At 47.3% G+C, this 22,841-nt stretch overlaps 1 protein-coding gene across 1 annotated transcript in view; it reads right to left on the reverse strand.

The window, feature by feature from the left end:
* The window catches only part of LOC126524711 (uncharacterized), a 313,342-nt gene extending 293,867 nt beyond the window's left edge, over window positions 1-19,475 (reverse strand). Inside the window, exon 1 of the mRNA XM_050172996.3 lies at window positions 19,323-19,475. Within this exon, the coding sequence (XP_050028953.2) occupies window positions 19,323-19,436 (114 nt within the window). The 5' untranslated portion in view covers window positions 19,437-19,475. The remainder of the gene's footprint in view (window positions 1-19,322) is intronic.
* Between the last annotated feature and the right edge of the window lie 3,366 nt (window positions 19,476-22,841).

A 22,841-nucleotide genomic window follows, 5' to 3' on the forward strand; every position in this document is an offset into this window, starting at 1 on the left:
AAACCTTAACGAGTCATCTACCGGCACTTCATGTGTCAGGACAAGTAGCGACAAACACTCGTTGAATTGGCAAAGTACATCTGAAACAGCAGGCTCAAAGCATTGACCTTAACACGCAACAAGTAACAAGAAGTCATTCACAAAACGGAAAACCTTTACATCCACTGTGTTATCAAAGCGGCTAGCAACAAGTCGGTCATGTTAAGCGAGAAAAATGACGCTTAAAATTGGCGCTAAGCATGAACCAATGCACACACCGCTTTTTTTAATGTATATGTGTTCCTTCCATGAGGCAAACGTAGACCTTAAGCATAATCCAAGCAGCTCAAGGAAGCCGCATACCGAAAGCGCCGAAGCATTCTGGTACGCAACTAAGCCGTAGTTGTCGATACCGTCCTCTACGATCATGCGGTAAAGAGTAGTACAGCTCTTTGATGTCGATGGAGCAGGCGTGGAGGCCTTTGTCAATACTTGAAATATACGCAATGATATCATTAGTCTTTCACCAAAAAAGGGTCGTCAGTTGTTAGTCGGTTAAGTTTCTCCTGTAAAAACAATGCAACCACTCTCTCCCAAGTTCCTTTCTCAGAGATAATGACTCATAGCGGCCAGTCAACCTTGTGGGTTTTGACAGTGAACAACAAAGCCAAGATAGGCTTTTTGCTTTTGTCACTTCAATTGGCTAACCGATTTAGACTCAGTGCGTTGCAAAGTTTTTTCGCTTCTGTTCTAACTTTTAAAGCGATATGTCGTCACAGCATTTGAACACAGAATTAATAGCCTCGTGGGCTTTTGAGCCAAACACCTCTTTTGGTAAAACAACAAAACCTCCTTCCTTGTCAGCAGTCAGCAACGAAAGGGAATGCTGTCTAAAGAACGGCACGATGCTGTTGACGGGCAAGCTTTCGTGGACGGCTGCGACAAAACATGTACGCCTTCAGGAACACAACGTTCAGTCTGAGCCTCAGGGGCTCACTGGGCTACTTGCCGAACAAGAGTGAGCAGTTCCGGTGATGACATCTGAGGTTCCACTGCAAATTTGGAACCCAAGCCTGACATCCGTTGCACTCCTTCCGGAATAGGAACATCCCATGCTGTGTGGAGTGGGTTGCTTGGCGTAGGAGACTTCTATGGGTGTTGGCCCGAAGCTGGATGAGTGCGTGCGGCCAGATGAATACAGTTGTTCGGCCGGTGATGACACGAAGCTCAAGCCACTTCGTTGCCCTGGGAGGGGTCTCAGCGCTGTGAAGTTGGAAGAATAGAATGCCCCGGTGCAGCCGTGCCCGGCGTTTCACCTCTGACCGAAGTATCTACAGATTCTCATTCAGTGTCCAGCCAAAAGAGCGAGGCCTCCAAATAAGTGTTTAATCTCGGGAAGAAGTATCTTGAGCCGTATGCAATAGGCAAGTGTGCGCGCCCGACATTCAGCAATGGCGATGAGGTTCACAAGAAAACACGGATTAGCAGGAAAACATGTAAAAGAGCCCGATGCACTAGAAATAGAGCTTGGTAAAGTGGAAGCTTGGCGTTCTGGCGATTTTGCATATAAACATCAGTTGAAGTCAGCGCCCGTGTTGTGTTGTTCCTTTAGTCTTCGTCTTTTGCGCTGTGCACACATGTCGATATTGATTCACTAACTCGTCCAAGCTTCCACCTTATCGAGCAAAAGAAAGCTGTATAGGTAGTTTTTTTACGTCGCTCTACAAGTTTCTCATTGACACTTTTCATCTAATTATAATACTTGCGAAGTTTATTGTTTAATTAAGACTAATTATCTCATTAGGCGGTATGAAAAAAATAATTGAGGTATCTCCAAGCGACGACTAACAACATTACGTTGGTTCTTCCAGCTACGCGGTATTCCTATATATTTTAAACTCTGGTTAAAATTAGCTGGGAGACCGTCTATAGTATATGACATGTTTACGAAGCTATATGCATATTGTCCACCATTTATTAGATATTCTTCTCGCCTTTCTGTTATGATGATGTTTATTACTTCATGTTTGTCGTAGTGTTCTATTTTTCATTTTATTTTTCATACACTCGCACGCAATGTATAACCGATCCACGGAAAATAAGTGCACAGGAAGACACACACCAACAGCCGAGAAAGACACAGGACAGGCGCTAACTCACATCTATTTTCTGCATGAAAAGAATTTAGATGTGGTAGTAGCAGACAAAGACGGGTACTTCGCTGTCGTGAATTCTGATGTATTCACAAAAGTCTGAGGATGCAATTCGGAAAAATGTAGAAGGTGCAAAGGTTAAGGCAGCGAAAGTCAAGCAGCAAGCACTATGTTTGTTAAACGGAATGAATTTGTATTGTTTAGCAGCCAGCATAATGAAAGGGAAAATTCTGCAACTACAGGTTTTCTTTTGTGTGAAATCGCACAAGGATGGCATGCCGTTCCGGGCTATAGTCTCGGAAAAGGACAGCTGGCAGTTAAGTGTGTCGCGCTTTCTACAGAGCCATCTTGTGCGCTTAACAATAGTTGATCCTTTCCGGATATTGAATTAGGACACTGTGTGCAAGTACCTGGAAGACACTTCGTTGAACACCTGGTGCCCCTTCAGCGTAGATGCGGAAAACTTATATCTCCCTTCCATAAGCCCGGGTTATGAAATATGTTAGAAACTGCATAGTGTGTGACAATGATGAAGAAGCTTCATCAATGGTTGCAGTATCTCAGTAGAAGCCTTTCTTTAACTTCTATCCTTTTACTTCAGATCTACCTTTGTTTTATAGAGAGGGGGTCTGTATATACAAAAAACGCGGGTATACATTCGCTCGTCCATAGCTCCTGCCATTAATGACATTTTTCTAGGATATGTTGATAGGCAACTAGAGGGCCACCATGCTAAGCTTTCCAATAAGGTTTTTCTCTATGTTGATAATTTCGTTATATTTTTACCAGTGACGTTCACCCCAAGGGTGTTGATGAAACCGTATTCCAGATTCCCGAGATTCACGCATGGATCTGCCTTTCACGACGCAAGAGCTGGACGCGGCGCTCGCCCTATGTAATCGGTTGTCGTCGCCTGGTCCGGATGACATATCTTACCGTATGCTATGTCACCTTGGTGAATGGGCACGAAGTGCGCTCCTTGATATCTATAACGAGTCCTAGCAGGTGGGCAAATTTCCTCAATATTCGAAGATCAGCCGCTTGGTACCGCTTCTTAAGCCTGGCAAGTCTCCCTAAGACAATACTTCATACCGACCAATTTCGCTGGCAAGTTGCGTTGGAAAGGTAATGGAGCGAATGATCCTCGAGAGACTTGAGTGGTACCTTGAACATTACGAAATCTACCCGGACGCCATGGCTGGTTTTCGACGCCACCGATGTTCTATCGACAACGTTATCGATCTGGTAACCTATGTTAAACACCAAAAGACGTGTAAGAGGTATCTGTCGCAATGTTCTTAGATATAAAGGAAGCCTACGACAACGTTCTTCATGACGCCATACTTGAAGCATAGGAATCGGCGAGCCTAGGTGGTCCATTATATCGTTGGAGACGCAGTTATTTGCATAGGCGGACTCTATTTCTTAACACTGAAGCTGGCCCAACCTCGCAATATTATACGCACCATGGAGTTCCACAAGGCAATGTCCTGAGTCCCACGCTTTTCTACCTTGCACTCACTGGCCTCGTGAAACGACTTCTGAACGCAGTTGAAATATCAATGTTTGCCGACGACATCTGCGTCTGGGTATCTGGTGTGACACGGCGGCAAATAAGCGCCAGGCTTCAAAAAGCTGCACGTCAACATCGGCGTACTTAAATGAACAAGACCGAAAGCCAATAAGATTATACGATGTCTCTATCGGCGGCCAAAGCGTACCTTATGTCAGGACGCACCGATTCTTACGCGTAATCATTGATCGTGACCTCTGCTGGAGTCCTCATGTAGCCTACCTAAAGAAGCGCCTGACGGTTTAAGTTTCTTGGAGGAAAAGCCTGGGGTACGTCAGGACATGTAATGATGCAACTGTACAGGACGCTCTTTTTTGGGTATTGGCGACACAGCTTGCCTGTGCTGACCAACACCTGCAGAAGTAATATCCGTACACTCGAAAGCGTCCAGGCCCAGGCACTTAGAGTGTGTCTTGGATTGCCGCGGTGCTCGTTAAAGGTGGAAACAATTGCCGTTGAACACGATTTCCCAGCCAAGACCCATATAGTCATGGAAGCGCTCAGAACACACGTAAAACACCTTGCTCGAGCCCCTGCCCATCATCTAGCCTCACTGCCAGAGGATCGACCAGGTGCTTCCTTTTGTGAAACAGTCCTGCCCTATCGTGCATACCTTCCATCAGGTTGTACAGCTCCAGCAAAAGTTTCGTTTCCACCACGGTGCTTGGCTCAAGCAAAGATTCGACTAATGGTATCAGGAATACGAACAAAAGCCCAACTCTCGTCTCCAGCACTCAAGAAGCTTTCACTGCTCTTGCTGTACGAGATGTACCACGAGCATCATCATCTATATACTGACGCTTCAACCACGGTGAATGGGTCTGCAGGATCAGTGATCTTTCCTGCAAAACCCTCCACCATAAAGATTCGACTATCTCACCAGACTACATCGACTGCTGCGGAGCTTGCTGCTATTCGTTGCGCACTTCGTGTAATTTCTTCAGAACTACCCAAGAAATGGAGCGTGTCCAGTGACTCCAAGGCTGCTCTTCATTGTTTGGTTTCTGCTTTACGCTGAGGACCCCACGAACAACTAGTTCTAGAAGTCAGACTGCTGCTTCACTACCTCGTCGAGCAAAAACACGACATCACGTTACAGTGGATTCCAAGCCACTGTGGCATAATGGGCAATGAGCATGCCGACGCAGCAGCGCGATCTGCACATGAGGAGGGCTTGCAAGACTCCATTCCATTCTCAAGAACAGACGCTGCAATGAAAATTCGTGTGCTTGCAAATGAAGACATCATAACTTCATGGAACACACCAAGCTTGAAGCATACACGTCTACACCGACTGGACCCATCCCTACGACTTCGACACCCGTCTGGACTCTCTCGACTCGAAACAGCAGTACTTTGCCGACTGTGGCTTTGTGTCGCCTACACAAGATCTTTCGCCTTCCGAATCGGTATGGACGACAATCCGGCTTGCAGTCACTGCGGCGGCGAGGAGACTATCGAACACGTATTTTGCCACTGTCCTCGATACAGCGCGCACCGGCTGTCACTAGCGACCGCGTTGGCACGCCTTCACGACAGGCCACTTTCTGAACAGTCAGTTTTGGAATGCCGACATGAACTGTCGTCGTAGCGAAAGTCGGTCAAGGCTTTGTTGACCTTTTTACGCGACAGTGGCCTATTGGAAAGACTATAATGACCCCATTCCATCCTTTTTCATTTTTTTTCTCACGATATTATTTTTGTCACGCTCTTCTGTCCGTCTTTACCTCCCCTTCCATTCCCCTAGTGCAGGGTAGCAAACCGGAGGTTTTAACTCTGGTTAACCTCCCTGCCTTTCTCTCATTTGCATCTCTCTTAACGTTATTCAAGCAGCGCGCTATGTGCCTTGATATTACTTTCGATGTTCCTAAGGATCATGAACTGCAGTTTCTAGGCCTGAGATTAACCTTCGGTAAAACTCATGTGTGCTGGAATTACGATCCCAGGTCGGGTAAGCCTATTTTTAATTATCAATCCGATCATTCTAAAGTAGTGAAGCGGGCTATACCGAAGACTATCCTAAAGGCTGCATTAAAAAAGTCGCGTTTTCATATGTCGAAGGCTGCCTTTTCTAATCATGTAAATCGTTTACTGGACGCTGGTTACTCCGAAGTGATTATTTCATCTGTGAGTGAAAATATGATTCGCAGCGCCAAAAGCATAAATGACCAAGGTATGTAAACTAAATTAGAAGAAAAAATGAAAAACGCAGTAGTACCGCATGTACGCAAAGTGCACACAAAGATGTACACAAAGTTGGCGCATGGACTTAAAAAACGTTGGTTCAAGGTACAGCATTGATGTTCTTTCTTCTTCGAAACATAAGATAGGTCGCAAAAGCCCGTTAGCCGATAATTAGCTGCATAATAAGCAAGTAAAGGGAAAGTGCACTGTGAAACATGTGAAGAGGACATCACTTGTGCTAAGCAGGTTATGTATGCCATTCTATTATCGTGTGGTATAGAGTACGTGGGACAAACGAAGCGCTGTGTAAATGTTAGCCTTAGGGAGCATGAGCTATATCTTAAAGGGTTTGCGCCACTTTATCTCCCGGAACATTGCAAGTCGTGCGGTTGTCATCCCTACTTAAAAAAAAAAGCTAATATCGTATTTAAACATGCGAGCCGATTGACAAGCAAAAGCGCTGAGGCTTACGATATAAAGATTAGGGACAAGGCATGTATCAGCGAACCGTCTACTCTCTTCATGATAAGGAACTGCCTTACCTAGGTCAATTTTGATTATGCGTCAGTTGGTCACAGTTGCCTCGATGTATCTCTGTGTCTCGTGCATGTCATGGTCATGAACTGTCTGTCATCTATGCCTATGTTAGACATATATATAATAAAATATCAGTTGAGAGTTAGCGCCGTGTCGTCGTTTTATACCTTCTTTTGTCCGTGTCTTGTGTCGCACTGTAGCGAACCTTACTACGAATCTCAACTAACTGGCCCAACTTGCCGTCTTGATGCAGTATAGGACTAGCCGGATTATTTGCTTATTAAAACTGTACTACACTGCGTGTAGGCACGACTTTGTGAGGGCGGACCCCAGGCATTGGTATGCGATGGCTCTCTTGACTGTTTTCGAATGTGCCAACAGGTAGGGTAAAAGTTTCTTCTGTGCTCGCGGAGCATCCTCCCAACACACATAATCCTCCTCCAAAGTAATATTAATATCTAAAAACTGCAACGAATGTTGACGAAGACGGCTTTCTCGGCTGTGCATGTATGTCTTCTTGTCCACTTATTTTCCGTCTCATAATGCCTCGTATGCCTCATAATCAGAAAGTGTTTTTGGCACGTTAAGCCCCATATTTTTTTTTTTTCGGTCGATCTGCAATGAACCATCTAGCCCGTATGCAGGTGTTGTTAGACATTGTATAAAAATACAGTTCGCCCACAAAGGCAAAAGATACCAGCTGAACAAGGAATGTAATGGAATGCCCTTCGTGGAACTCAGAAGTTAGTGAAGGTCACAGTATGGGTGTCATATAACCAAATGGGGGTGCATTAATTGTCTTCATGGTCTCGCAAAACTTGCACTAACTTCGAACGAAGAACAAGCGACATGCTCTGCTGGCAGCTGCAACCCCTCGTATACTCTACGCGAACATGTCACCCCATATCTCTCTCCCCTACATGCCACTTTCCGTGTTATGTTACTGACGCCCCTCCTTTACTTGAGTAAATGTAAGAGTGTTGGTATTTAAGACGCCGTACATTTTCTTTATTTTTCTTTCGTTTCATTGTTTCATTTTATTTTGTTAATGTTTCAGCCTTGCGGAGTAATTATGTAATTTCAGCTCTGAGTGTTTGCAATCGCCCTTTTGATGAAGGCTGAATCTCCACTGAAACGTCGAAATTAAATTTCTAGATTAGGTTTACTTAACTTGAATGTCCTCGTATTCTTCTTATTTGATTTCTTAGTGATTACGTCGACTCCACATGTCGCTTGCAGTATATAAACTTTTAGTAATTGTTGTTATTGTTTTTCGCACCTACCCTACTCCCCTCTATGACGCCTTGGCGCTTGAGGCTATTTGAAATAAATAAATAAATAAATGCGTATCTGTGAATTTCTTCGTGGTGCCTGCACTTCTTTCGATTTATTAAACACCACATCCGAACAACTACTTCCTTGATATATATATACCGTATTTACTCGATTCTAAGCACCCCCTTTTTTTCACGATCGCGATGCCCAAAGTGAGGGGGGGTGCTTAGATTCGAAAAATCTAGAATGACCCCCCCCCCCTCCCTCTTCTCGCTGCGACATCATACCGAGACGGGTGCGCGAAATAATATTTTATTTTGCAAACATTCAAAAGAAAAATCGGTGCACACAGTGAACCCACCGCTTGTGTCGGATGCTCAGTTACTATCACTGCCACTCGAGTTCGTCGCACCGCTTGAACCACCGCTCTCGGTATCCCACAGCAGGTCGTCTTCCGTTCCATCGAAGTGGTTTGTGATTGAGCAGTTCTTAAATGATTTGACCACAACGTCCACTTGGACCCGCTTCCAAGCATCCGAAATCCACTTTGCGATGGTTGATGGGAGCGCTTTCTGTAGCTTTCGCCATACATCCGTAGAGTCCGGCTGTACGGCGTACTCGCGCCGCGGACGCCGTGCCACCTCGGGACTCCGACGGCTCCGGCTCGATGACAGAGTAAGCGTGCTTGGCGGCCTTGGCTACGCGCGCTTTCTAACAAATAGGGGGGTGCTTAGATCCGCATGCAAACTTTTTCCCAATTTTTTCGAGAAAATAGAGGGGGGGTGCTTAGAATCGGGGGGTGCTTAGAATCGCAAAAATACGGTATATATATAAACGAGAAGAAAGGGGGTTAACCGAGGGGCCCGATTTTTATTAGTCATATCATAAGAAGCCAACAAACACTGACACAAAGAACAACATTGGAAAAATTACTTGTGCTTGATAAATGAAAATAATGAAACGATAAATGAATGGAAAAGAAAGCGGATTAAAAAACAACTTGCCGCAGGTGGGAACCGAACCCACAACCTTCGCATTTCGCGTGCGGTGTAGAGCACCGCACGCGAAATGGTGTGTGTGTGTGTGTGTGTGTGTGTGTGTGTGTGTGTGTGTGTGTGTGTGTGTGTGTGTGTGTGTGTGTGTGTGTGTGTGTGTGTGTGTGTGTGTGTGTGTGTGTGTGTGTGTGTGTGTGTGTGTGTGTGTGTGTGTGTGTGTGTGTGTGTGTGTGTGTGTGTGTGTGTGTGTGTGTGTGTGTGTGTGTGTGTGTGTGTGTGTGTGTGCGTGTGTGTGTGTGTGTGTGCGCGTGTGTGTGTGTGTGTGTGTGTGTGTGCGTGTGTGTGTGTGTGTGTGCGTGCGTGTACGTGCGTGCGTGCGTGCGTGCCGGGCCTGCCAGCGTGCCGGGCCTGCCAAATCCATGCAAGGGCTTGAAGCGGCGGTTAGGCACATTTAAATAGATACACATCAAACAGAGAAGCATAAGTGTAAGATAGTTCAGAGAGTAATAAGAGAAAAAAAAATCAATTGCATAGGCGTGCCTTTAAGAGCTTTCTAGCCTTTTTACAACTACTTATTGTCAGTACGTCGTCAGCCAATCTGTTCACAACCACTAGCAAGTGAATAAGTCAGACGCATTCCACATGCTTTGTACGGTCCTATGCTAAATCAAAACGGTCGTGTAGTTGCAGATTACGTAAAGAAGCAAATGAATTAAATATTTTTCTTGCCCCGAGGCGATATAGTAATACAGTTTCTCTCATTAGCAATTCAAAGTGTCGTAACGCAAGTATTTAAACACACTACTTACTCTTTCCAATGCAGCATATACATATAGCTAGTGAATGGTGTGGTGCACAAATATAAACATTGCATGATAAAAAAATTATATGATAACACGCATCGACGTAAGTTCAAGTTGACCGATTTACTTCACTGTATTAAGCATTCCTCTGGGGTTATCGAAGCTTCGCTTCACATAGATCCCGGTACACATACGCATACAACATTGCTGATTCGTGGGCCAGCTTGCAATTATTACCGCGAAAGGCAACATTGCTGATTCGTGGGCCAGCTTGCAATTATTACCGCGAAAGGGTGAAAGGACAGAGCGAGGTACATGAATACTGGAGCGCGCAAGCAATTACTGACGTTTACTGAAAATTCCGCCTGCTCATGTATACATCGCTCTAAAACTACACGATGCATCCAGTCTACAATGTTAGCGCATTGGAATCACTATGATGGCTTCACTTTCTTTAAAACTCCAGCATCAAACAGCTCTCGTAAAGGTAAACACGAGCGATAAATCACAGAAGCTGTAGAACTTATAATGTGTCGTGGTTCCAAGTGTGTCAGCGCAGTTGCAGTTTTCTTGTCTGAAAAAGAAATTTAATTGCAAACTCAGCACTAAGATATATAGTGCGCGTCGTGTGACTTTAGCCATTTGCTGAGGTCACCTCCAATTTTGCGTCACTACCAGCCCTGCAGAGGTGTACACTGATGCCAGCGGTGTTGGCCTATGCGTTGCGGCTTATGCAAGTCGCACGCTTATGAAAGCTGAGAGTAACTACACCGCGACGGAAAACAAATGTTTGGCGATTATCTGGGCTCTTGCTAAGTTCCGGCCATACTTGTATGGCCGCCCATTTAACGTCGTCACGCAACACCACGCCCTTTGTCGGTTGTCGTCACTGAAGGACCCGTCAGGCCGCCTTGCTCGTTGGCCACTTCGCCTGCAGGACTAAGACGTTCGCGTGCTCTACCGTAGCGGCCACCAGCACTCTGACGCCGACGCCCTCTTGCGCTCTCCCTTGCTCGACGACAGTGCCCGCTGCTCCGTATCCCAGCTGGCCGTTTCTTCCATCGACCTTCGCACCATCGCTTCCGAACCGTGCAAGGGCCACTGGATCGCCTCGCAGATAGACTTACTCTCTGATCCATCGGCACAGCCAACCACTCGCGCGTTGCGTCGTCAAGCCCACCATTTCACCATTCGCGACGACCTACTCCACCTACGCACTTACACCGTTGATGGCCGCCAGCGGTTGCTAGTAGCACCCTGCAGTCTACGTTCTGAAATATGCGCATCATTGCACACTGGCCCCCAGTGTGCACACTTGGGAGTATTAAAAAATCACCAGTGCATTCGACTACTGGCACGACAGTGCATTCGGTACTACTGGCACGGTATGTACAGCTACGCTCAGAAGCTCGTTCGCTCGTGCTCCGATTGTCAGCGCCGGAAACCTTCACCGCGCCTCTCTCCAGCCGGTCTGAAACCGTTACCTTGCCCTACCCGGCCGTTCGGGCGCATCGGCATCGATTTGTATGGGCCACTTCCCCTGACATCTGCTAGCGACCGCTGGGTCATCGCGGCTGTTGACCACCTCACGCGATACGCCGAAAATGCCGCCCTCCCAGTGGATACACGGCGCGATGTTGCCTCCTTCCTGCTTCGCCAATTCATACTGCGTCATGGTCCACCACGGCAGTTGTTCAGCGTTCGCGGACGTGTCTTCTTGTCGGAAGTCGTCGAAGCCATCCTCAAAGAGTGTCACGTTGTGCACCGCACAACTACTGCTTACCAACCGCAGACCGATGGCCTCATAGAACGCTTTAACCGTAGGCTTGGCGACATGCTCGCAATGTACGTAGCCTCCGACTACACAAATTGGGATACCATTCTGCCCTTCGCAACCTACGCCTACAATACCGCCACTCAGAGCACCACTGGCTTTTGACCCTTTTTCTTATTGTACGGCCGGCATCCGTCGCACACAATCGACACAGTCCTTCCGTACAACCCGGATGCATCTGAGTGTGCGCCTATTTCTGCCACAGTCTGACATGCCGAATAGTGTCGCGATCTCGCGCGGGCCTTTACTTCAAGTGACCATGAGAGAGAGAGAGAGAGAGAGACAGACAGACAGATAGCAAAGAGAGGAAAGGCAGGGAGGTCAACCTGTCGAGCGTCCGGTTTGCTACCCTACATTGGGGGAGGGAAGGGGGAACAGAAAGAGGAAAGCGGGATAGAGGGAAGACTGAGTGTGCACGCAGCAAAGTGCTTGGAAATCAGTCAATTCAAAGCAAGTGCTCCGTCGACACGTTAGGCCGCCGTCAATCTTGGTGGTTCATAGCTGGTGATGCACGTTGAAGTTACCAGTGAAGACCAAGGATCCGGTGGACATCAGCAGTACGTTGCTGTGCGTGGCAGTATATCTTTAAGCTAAACCCCAGCCGTTCTGACTTCAGTGCGAATATAATGATGCGGGTGAGCCATGATGTTTGCTCAAGAGTTGCAAGTACTGAATTGAGAGCATCCAGCACTTGCATTGCACTTCGCGCTGACGGTGCGTGCAGGTTATTTAAGAGCATTCGAAGGGTATTCATCAGAGACCGGAGCATAATAACGACTTGCCGGTCTTCCTCGGGCAATTTTTCAGGAACCCGCGCTGTTCGCTCTACAGCCGTGCGCAGCTGCATCACTTGACATGGCTCCGGCTCCGGCTGTGGCATCGGCTGCGGTATCGCCTCCGGCTGTGGCATCGGCTGTACCACCGACTGCAGCATCGGCTGCGGCATCAGCTGTGGCTTCGGTTGTGACTTCTGCTGTTGTTCTGGCTTGGGCTGTTGCTTTAATAGTGAGGACCAAGTTGTATTCTTCTCCGCTATGGCCTTGTCAGATTTAGATTGAATTGCCCCAGGCCTGGGGGGCAGAGGAGGAGGTGTTGTCGGATGAGGCGCACTCTTCATAGAGGTATCAGCGTTCTTTGAAGTCCGGCAGCGTCGGGAGCGTCGCTTTCTAACGGCCGCTACAGCTTCCCGACGAGACAAATGGTCTCTCGCCATCTGTTTCAAGATCGCCTTTTCCTTCTTCATTTTGGGGCAGTCCTTCGAGGAAGCATCATGGGACCCAAGGCAATTGGTGCACTTGAGAACCGTGGCTGCACAAGAGTCTGCAGCGTGGGGCTCGCTGCAGCGTGAGCAAACTCTCGTGTTCTCGCACACGGCGCTCACGTGTCCCGGCCTCATACAATTGCGGCATTGCGGTGGCCTTGGAATGAATGGTCGCACAGGGTGTCTAAAGTGGCCCACCTTGACGTGCGAAGGGAGAGTCTCGCCTTTGAATATAATTTTCACAGAGCGGGATGTGCCGAGGCGATACACATGTGTTATGGCGACGCCATCAACGGCAGGCTTCACTAGAATCGGCAAGTCGGCGCTGGAGATAGAGGCGTCCACGTCGTAGATGACACCAATAGTTGAAGCACTGTTCTGGGGGATGTACGAGCGGAGCTTAACGCCACCTAGTTCTGTAACTTTAGTCAAATTTCTCAGCGCAGTCTTATGTGTGACGTCGATAGCCAACACATTTTTTGCGTGTTGACTCTAACGTCTGCTATCTGATTTGGCACCACTGCTTCAAGTTGCACTGATACGGACTGTCTGTTGAGTCGCCTCAGGTTGTCGGTAGCGAGTTCTGGTACAAATAGAATCGTACTGACTGCGGTATTCTGAGTTGGTCCTACCGTTGGTGTGCTCGAAGACATGGATGCCCTGGTGGTGTGTCTTCGTTTCGCCTTGTGGCTCCGCACAAGCTCGAAGGCGTCATCGGAGAAACCCTCACTGCTGAGCGAGTAGACGCTGGTGTCATTGCCGTCGGCGTCGCTCTGGAGGCCGGTCCGCTTCCTAGACGCAGCCGCCGCTGAAGTCGCCATTCCCGGCAGAGGCACGGGGACGTCAACTTGTATGCGCCACGAACCATTCCGGCTCTCCAAAGATGCAAGCAGAAATAAGGAAAATACAGCTGAGCTAGAGAAATAGCGTTCTGGCTCGCAGACACTTCGTCTTCGTCCAAGTGACTAAGGGTGCCAGAAGAGTGCCACCATTTCTGCGCCCACGTTCCTGCCTGTGGCGCTTGTGAGGCTCTCGGTCCTTTCCACTGCACCTGGGCTCTCATCAAAACAACTGCCCAAGTAAGAAGGCCCCTACTGCGCCGTCGAACGCACAGCTCCGGTAAACTACGTGATCGAGTCCGTTGAACCGTCCTCGGACATGCGCCGTCTTGGACAAGACAGTCAACGTCGACCGCGTCGAGGCCTACTATGACCCACTCATACTGACAAGCCGTTAGGTCGCTGGGTGGCTCCCTTTTCGTTCCCGGAGGTAAATGTCGAGAAGGATTCGTCCACTCCGGCGCTTTTGCTCGAGAATGCCGCTCGCGCTCGTAGTCCGTGCCCTGCCTGGACTGTCACCGCTGCGCTGCTCCTAGTCTGATAAACACCTGAACAATATTATTATTATTATTATTATTATTATTATTATTATTATTATTATTATTATTATTATTATACAGACAACGAATACCTTTTTTTGACTGGGGAGTGATTTATCAGTAGTGACGTGTGCAAGTTCCACCGCATGGCAGACGGGAATTCTACGGTATTTACAACTTCACTGTGAACTATGTAATTAGGAAAAGTAGATGGAAGTCAGCGTAATACTAGAGTAGCCTTAGCGGCTAATTGTCATTTAGTTTGTTTTCGGATAGTTTTTAAAAAGAAAGCAAGAGTTACAGCCGTTTTCTGTAAGCGTACTCCCTCCGTAGACGGCAATGTATTGACAGCAGCCGGGAATTTCATAAGATTTACAAGTTCACTCTTTCACAATTTCAGTATGACTTTTTCTAACATATCTAGATTAGATTGAGAGCTACAGAGCATTCGTGAGAAATTGGAGACGAACATTTTTTCGTGTCGACCCGAGGTGTAGACCGACTGACATCGACCGCCGCTGGAGGGTAGCTATAAACAGCTTCGTTGCAAAACATGATGCGCCTTACATTAGGGCGTAGGATAGCGTGTCTACGTTTTCTTGCGCACAGACAACTTTCCTTTCGGCTTTGAGAAGAGTAACAGCTTTTGCCACCAGAGTTTTAATCAAATTAATTTTGCGGTTTTATTGAGATAAAATTTTTCAACTTGAGTCCCAGCATTGCATTACTTTGCTTCCTGCTTCCACTTCACCTGATAGCATGTTGGCGGCAAATACAAGCCAGTGTGGGGCACATGGTGGTGAGAAAGAAAAGCCGATATCACCAGAAGTTCGTAAGAATTCGCATTTCGAAGGTACGTTTACTTAAGGTAGTTCGACATTGCGAACTTCCATGCTAGTGGAAGTAAACATACGCGGCCGCCTACGCATTAAGTGATATAGCGAGCCACAAATCACTTTCATTTTCTCAGACTTCTTTTATAAAGGGATTCTGTGGAAATGGTTTCCTGAGGCATGGCGTAACAAAGGTCCTGTGGTTCATGACCCAATACAAACCTTGCAGACTACTGTCTATCTGGCCCGAAGTAGCAGGAAGAATAGTATATACATCACAGAAGCAGTAAAATATGCTCAATAAAAGCTCGCTATCAAATATATTCACCAAATAATCAATCTTTTTTCACTGGTTTCACGGTAACTGAACGTGTTTCGTTCTAGTGGTGCTTCCAGTTCACGCTCATGAAAGTGGTTTGTGGCCCACTCTACGCTTCACGCGCAGGTGGCCGGATATGTACAGACGGTTTTCCCTCGCGCGATAACAGCAGCGTGTATGCGGTGCCAAAAAGCTTCCGATCACGGGCCTTGTCAGTCTACTGCGCCAGAAGACAAAGTGCGTTTTAAGTTGTTTTACTGTGCAGAAAGACTATTTTTAAGTTTTGAGTTAAAAAAAGAGCCGCATTACGCCTCAAAATTAATGCAAAAATATTCGCGTAACTTACGGCAACGTTCACTTGTAAAATTGTCCTTATGTACAAAGGACAAGTGTTGAAAATCTGCGGGCTTATATTTTAACGCACTCCTGATACTCGATATGGCAGCCAATGCCTCTCCTACTGGCTAAATTTAGCGGGCTACATCAATGAACAAAACCGGAAGCCGTCTAGGGCCTATGTTTGTAAACAGTGAAAGGGTCTATACTTCCGGTAGCATGGAAGTACGCAATGTCGGTCTAGCTTAAGTAAGCGTACCTTCAAGATTTAAATTCTTACGAACTTCTGGTGATATTGGCTTTTATTCCTCACCACACTGACCACCATGTGCACCACCCTGGTTTGTATTTCCCGCCAACATACTATCAGGTGAAGTGGAAGCGCGAAACAAAGTAATGCAATGGTGGGACTCAAATTGAAAAAGTTTTTTCTCGATGAAAACGCAAATCACTTTGATTAAAACTTGCGTGGCTAAAGTTGTTATTCTTCTCAATGATATCCGCTCTTTTGCTTATTTTTTTATGGAGCACCTTAGTGTGTTACTAACGTCTAAAAACATAGGCCAGAATAGCATTTTTGCCAAATTCAGGTTTTTATCGCAAATAAGCAAAATTAAAAATTTAGAAGTAATATTTAGTGTCAGTTCTATAAAAGTAATTCCAGGTTTCCTCCCCTGATATTTTTGGTGAAAATTTCGCAAGAACGCTTGAATTTGTGCATTTTCACCTCGGTGCTAAGAAGTAAAAAATATGAAGTTATTTTGTGAAACTGTTTTATAATGAAAGAACAATGTTCAGACAACGCAAAACCCCAAATTTTGAAATAATGCGCAAAATATTCAATGTTTGCCGAATTCGTTTTTTGCACTTGGTTTTCCATCATTTCGTGAAATTCAAATGGCGCTCACATGAAGAGAATTTTTTTTTCTGTTCAAGATATTACGGGGAAATACTGTTCAAGTAATGGTTATATACCTGTAATTTTTTCGTAATTATTTCAGAGAAATAATTTTTCTCGAGCGCCACGCTAGGGACAGTTGGCGTGGAGGAAACCAATAAACAGGACTGCATGGAACTTACCAGTTGTCATGCCATATAATTTATGTGCACATGAATGAGCCGCATTCGAGTACTTGTGACCGCTTGAAGAGGAAGCAGCATAAGACTAGCGTGCACAGAAACAGAGCTGAGCCCGCTTCAAGTGTTCTGTGGGTCCATCTTCATTAAAGCCTACTACTTTACAACACCCTAGTGCGATCTAAATTAGAATACGCAAGCTCGGTATGGGACCCGGGTCTCGATACCCATAGTAATCAATTTGAATCAGTACAGGATTGCAGCGCCCGTTTCATATTGTCTAACTTCCCTCGCACTGCTAGCGTCGCTGCAATGATATGTACCTTGTATCTTCCTAGCCTTTCCCTTCGTAGAAGACAGTCCCCGTTGCTACTTTTTCACAAGATTTATTAACACAATAACAAACTACAAAGTTATGTTCTTTCTGAGCCATCATTCATATCACCTCGCCCGGATCATCGCCATAAAGTACGCATTCCATACCGCCGGACGAATGCGTATTTCTACTCATTTATACCGATGACGGCCAGCGATTGGAATCACCTGGCCACCTTTGATACCGAGATATCTGACACTTGTTTGGTTAAAACCGCCGCGCAAAACTATGTATTTGAATAATCTTCCTGGTTACCTGTTGAGTTCTTGCGTTTCGCGTAAACTTGTGCTTTTTATTGCTGTTTTTCATGTTTTCTTTTTGATGTTTCATGACTAAACCTTTTTTTTCCACTCCCTTCCGTAGCGTTCCGTTCGGGCCTTGAAGGTATTAAAATAAATAAATAAATAAATACTTCACTTGATGTTTTTATTTTGCGCGATGGATGGGTGCTTGAACTCCTATAATTATGCGATGCTCACACCCAGCTACACAAGAAGTATGTTCAGTCGTTCCTAATAGATCTGGTACCCCCTTCAGCGATGTAACACATGGTTACGCAAATAATTGTGTGCTCTCTATTGAAGGTGATGAACAAAAACATAAAGGACCCGTAAGTGGCTGCACAAGCGATATAAAATGCGATGCTTCTATCTCGTACAGACTGCGCTGGCCCACTAATTGGTTATGTTGCCGAGTGTGTCCGTTGAAGGTTTCAAATGCTGCCCATACTTCTTTCGTGTGAATAAGCAAGTATGAGTTAGAGCTTTCCCAGTGACTGTGTACAAAATATCGAATATATTTTGCTCATATCGTGATATGCTAAGAGCGCATGACGATCCAGATGAAAAAGCAGGGTGAAAATGCAGCACTATGTACGGCGGTAGCACGTGGCACAAATATGATACTCATATTTAAAAAAAATAGAAAGTATAGCATATTATATATTTAGTACCATTGCCTCAAGCACCCCAAATACGTGTATAGTTACGGAGATATCGTAGAAAAAAAGCTTGGCCAAATGTACGACATTGCAACTGCATGAAGCAAACGACGCTGCAGCTCCGTTGCAGCAGACGGTGGCTGCAGGATGCGCTCAATAATTTACCTGTGATCCCAATAATTTCTGTGATCCTGTGATAGGAGGATGTGGGCCCAGGCCTCAAGCACACAGGGATGGCACAATGAACACAGAGAGGCTTTAATGACACGGGGACGGGACTAGGATAACGTACACGATAACACACACACAGTTCCTTTCATAAATGTCTGTCGCGTAAGTATCGTCACGCTCAGCGTCAATGTAGGAAGGCGTCCGATAGCGCGTCGGTATCACACACTCACGGCACGAAGAGGCGCAGAGATGAATCTCGAGCGGCGAGTGGCGCAGGTGCTGGAGGCCGGGGCGGGTGCCCGGCACACGACGAGCCACTCGCGCGACAGCAGGGTCGGGACGTCGGCCCGCCACAGGGTAGACCGTTCGGAAGGCTTAGCTGCACCGGAACATGCCGGTGTCGGATGCTCGCCCAGCAGTGGAGCAGGCCGGTTGACGACCAAGGACAGCCCGGCCTGTTCTGCCAGCACACCGAGGAACACCGGCCTTGGGTAGATGACTGCTCGGCTCGTTCGGAAGGCCAGCCCAGGCAGCTCAGGCAGATCGCACGGCTGCCGTCTCCGCCCAGACACCGGCTCTTCTCTTCCTCTTCGTCCGTCGCCGCCGCACAGCAGTCACGCGCATTCGGCCGCGACATTCAAACAGTCCAAACTCCTATCACAGATCCCCAATGTGACCACACTAAAGACACACCTACCCGGATTCACAGACGCCAAGACCCCTCAACGCTTTTGGAACCAGTTGTCGTAGGCGACTGACAACCGCAAACGCGCTGTGGCCCACTGCCGCTCGCGCAGTTACCACGGTCCCCTCATCATCATCATAACGAAAACAGGGCGGCCGCCTGCAAGCGCCGGATATTCTGGCTCGTATGTTTTGAATCCCGAGTTTCAGCACTCAAGGCGTCAAGCACCCGAGCGAAATTGGCAAATATGTATAGCTAATTCTTTTCGTCGTACAATAACGTGGAATGCCTATTTCTCGTTAATGCGGGGGGTTTGTCGAATTCGAACCGAAACATTGGAATGCAAATGACATAATATTGTGTTTCATGCAAATTATTCGTTTTTATCAGCAATATTTTTTTCTAATAGCTTTCGATAAGACTTGTAAAAGCTACTGGGGAATAACATGACAAAGCGCCTTTTAGCCTTGAATATTATGAATGTTTACGCTGTTTTGCGGGCTAACAGCTAACGAAAAAGGTAAAGTGATCATAAAATGCGAACACATGAACTCACTTTAGATATTGAGTCCGGACACTTTAGCTGCTTCGATTAAGGTAACGAGCAAAATACCTGCTGAAAGGTGACTGTATAGTATCCGCTAGGCTGCAGATTGAGGGCATGCTTTTGTCCGGCGCTGCTTGTGTCCACGTGGTGGAGGCCCAGGTTCAACTCATACGGGTCCATCTCGACCACCGTCTCCTGGATCCACGTCACGAGAAGGTTGAGCTCTGGGAGAAAAAATAAGTAAGAGTTTCACGGCAGCAGAGAGCTCGCTCGTATAAAAAGAGCTGTCTCGGAAGTGCATGGTTGAAAGGTCCGTGAAAACGTTTTATTGACTACAGGAGCCGTCAGTAATAGACGCATTACATATATTGGGGCGGCATCGGCAACCATTGACAACGGCATACGGAACGTTTGCCAGCTGCTTCGATGTCTGTTTACTTGTTTTCGCAGTGATTTCCGTCCCACCAAACTTTTTTCGCAGCATAGCGAAAAGTTACAGTACTACGCAGCCCTGCAGTTGAGTTTGTGGAGCATAAAGTAAAGGACCACCGACACGTAAGCTGTATAGCTGACCACTGGATCCTCTGCCCCACTACCTCTTTACGTCCTTCGTTGTTCCTCTGTGAGTGCCCCCTGGCATTGTAAGAAATGTGGGCGTTACAGGGCCCCCCAGCTAGACCGCGAGCATGAATGGACACTGTGCGCACGGTCTTGAGGTTGCAAGGTAAGGTAAGGATCTGAAGAATCCGGGCCCTAGAGAGGCAGACGGGCGATTGGTGTCTACACGTACGCCGGCTTGAAGCGATCTATAGAGATTGTTTCTTTACGTTTGTGTTCCGCATTGACAAAAGCTTTGGTGGAACGGCACAGAACCGGAAAGGGCCCGTTTTAGGCCGCAGAGCCTGCAGAGCCTAACCGACTCTGCAGGCATTTTCACTAAAGTTGTTCTCTCTCTCTCTTTTAGGCCGGCGTTACACGCAGCCAGATACCGTCTCGTCTAAGAAAAAACATGTGTGGTGGTCGCGAGGACCAGGTGTTCGAATATGTGTTGTTTGGCTGACCTGGGCTCAACGGGCTGGAGGTCGCGAAAGCAGTCGTGGAGGCGTTCAAGATAGGGTTGATGTTCAGGAGCTGTCTTTCTTTTGTGAAAAAGTTGCCGGGAAGGCGTAGAGGGGCGCCATAAACCAGTTCGGCCGTAGGGCACCCAAGGTGGCGGCGGAGGTCGGCCCGAACGCGAAGCATTACCAGCGGTAAAGTGGTCGATCCAGTGCTCACCAGCATGGCGTGCTGTGAAAGCGGCGTTTACCTGTCGATGAAGACACTAGACCATATTATTAGCGGATGGATGATAAGCAGTAGTGCGGCAGTGCTTCACACTCAGAATAGGGGCAAGTGCAGCAAATAATGTAAATTCAAAGTGCCGCCCACGTCTGTTACAATGACTGGGCAGCCGAAACATGAAACCCAGGAAGAAACGAAAGCGGCATGCCACTGTCTGCGGTCGTGTCGACAATGGGGACCGCCTCAGGCCACCGTGTGATACAGTCCACTATAGTCAAAATGTAACGCTGCCGCGCGAGAAGGAAGCGGACCAACTATGTCGATGTGGACATGGTCGAAACGTGAGTCGGTAGGCAGGAACCGTTGGGGTCGCCCAATAGTGTGACGGGCCACTTGATACGCGGTACTGGAACGGGACCACGCACGAACATCGGCATTGACAGCAGGCCAGGTATAGCGCTACGTGACGGGGTGTTGAGTGCCAGGATGAACAATGTCGTGCACAGAGTGAAACTTGGTCCGCCAGAACGTTGCAGGAATCAAAGGGCGCAGGAGGCACCCTTTGATTCATCGACACATTTGACACATCGCACCACAGTGAGCACAGTGCGGACGGATGGGGAACAAGCTCGAGGTGAAGGATGCAGGGGCGTTGCCGCATAGCATGTAGCTAATCGTCCTTGCTCTGTGCCTCCCATAGCGCGTGACAGTGAAGAACAGTAGAAGAGAGCCGATCGCTGCAACACGAGAGGGGGCATCGGCTGCTACCTCGTCGACTTCCTTGAGGTGCCGTACGTCCGCGGTGAACTCAGAGATATATGCAAGATTCCGTATCTCCCGAGCGACGTACTTTGAGGAGTTGGTGCTGAACAGATAGGTCAGAGGCATATGATGAGTCATCACGTGGAACCAGCGTCCTTCCGGTAAGTTGCGGAAGTGTTAAATGGTGAAGTTTATGGTCAGCAGATGGCGATGAAAGAGACTGTAGTATGTCTCGCCGGATTACAGCTTCCGAGACAAATAACCCAAGGGACGCCATTCAGAGCCAATATTGCAACACCACTCCGATAGCCGCACTAGAGGCATCTGCTATAACCCTAGTCAGTGCGTCAAAACGGGGGTGTAGCAGCAGAGTTACATCAGCAACAGCTTACTTGACAGGCACAAAGGCAGACTGTGCCTGAGGCCACCATGGCGTTGTCAAAGACGGGCTCCGTGGCGCTTACCAAGAGGTCCGTGAATGACTGCAGTAAGGCTGAGCAGTGTGGGATGATCGTATCAAGACGGCAGGTTGGGCCAGTGGGTTAGGATCCATAGTAAGGTTCGTTACAGCGCAACACAAGACACGGACACAAGGTATAAAACGTGTGGAATAAAACGGCGAGAAAAATTGACGAGGCCCAAGAACTCACGAAGCTAGCGGATAGTATTGGGCACCGGTAAATTGCTGCCAGCCTCGATGTGCGATGGCAACGGCAGGACAACGAGCGCCGAAACGCGATGGCCCAAGAAACCGGAGGTCGTAAGAACGCATTTCTGTGGGTTCACGCCGAGGCCATATATCGTGACAGCATGTTGGTGTTTAACGGTGCAAATCTGGCCAAACAGCGCCATACACTGTAAACGAAAAAAACTCCCAGACGGGTGTATAATGCTTGTCTTCTAGGGACCCCCGGTTGGGGGTTTATGATGCTCCCTATGATTGGAGTCGAATCTGTACTCCATGCGATGCGGAATTTTTGCGTGGAAGCATGGAAGTTTTTTTTTTCCTTTTTTATTTTTTTCTTTGCACTGGACGGAGTTTTTTCGAGGTGCAACAGGAGTATAAAAAACAGGAATCGCGTTAGTTATTGTGCAGATTTTTGTGTGCGGAGGCTGCTCAAATTTCGAAATATACACACAAGACCGCGTCAAATTCAACGAATCAAGTCAATGAAAGCACATAAATCATCACATAAATAAACATCTGAGAAACACCCAATGCAGAACTTCGAAAGACATCCAACGTACACGCGACACACAAGAAGCAACGCTGCCAGCATATATAGCCACGATACTGTGTGCCTTGAAACCGTCGAAAGAGCACAGGTGCTCGCTATAGCAAGCAGCTGCGCTGTTTTCAAAATTGGGACTCACATGCTCGCTCATACGAGATTTGCCTCTCTGAAATTACCAGAAGACCTTAATCAACACTAAACTGCTAATTCAGAATAGTGACAAAAAGTTAATGGCGTAATTTTTCAAAATTAACATGCCATTCTGCGAGTGCTGAAGCGAATCAGTATCAGTGCCAGCGTTCGCGGC

Source organism: Dermacentor andersoni, chromosome 3, assembly GCF_023375885.2.
Source record: "Dermacentor andersoni chromosome 3, qqDerAnde1_hic_scaffold, whole genome shotgun sequence".
Classification (NCBI taxonomy): domain Eukaryota; kingdom Metazoa; phylum Arthropoda; class Arachnida; order Ixodida; family Ixodidae; genus Dermacentor; species Dermacentor andersoni.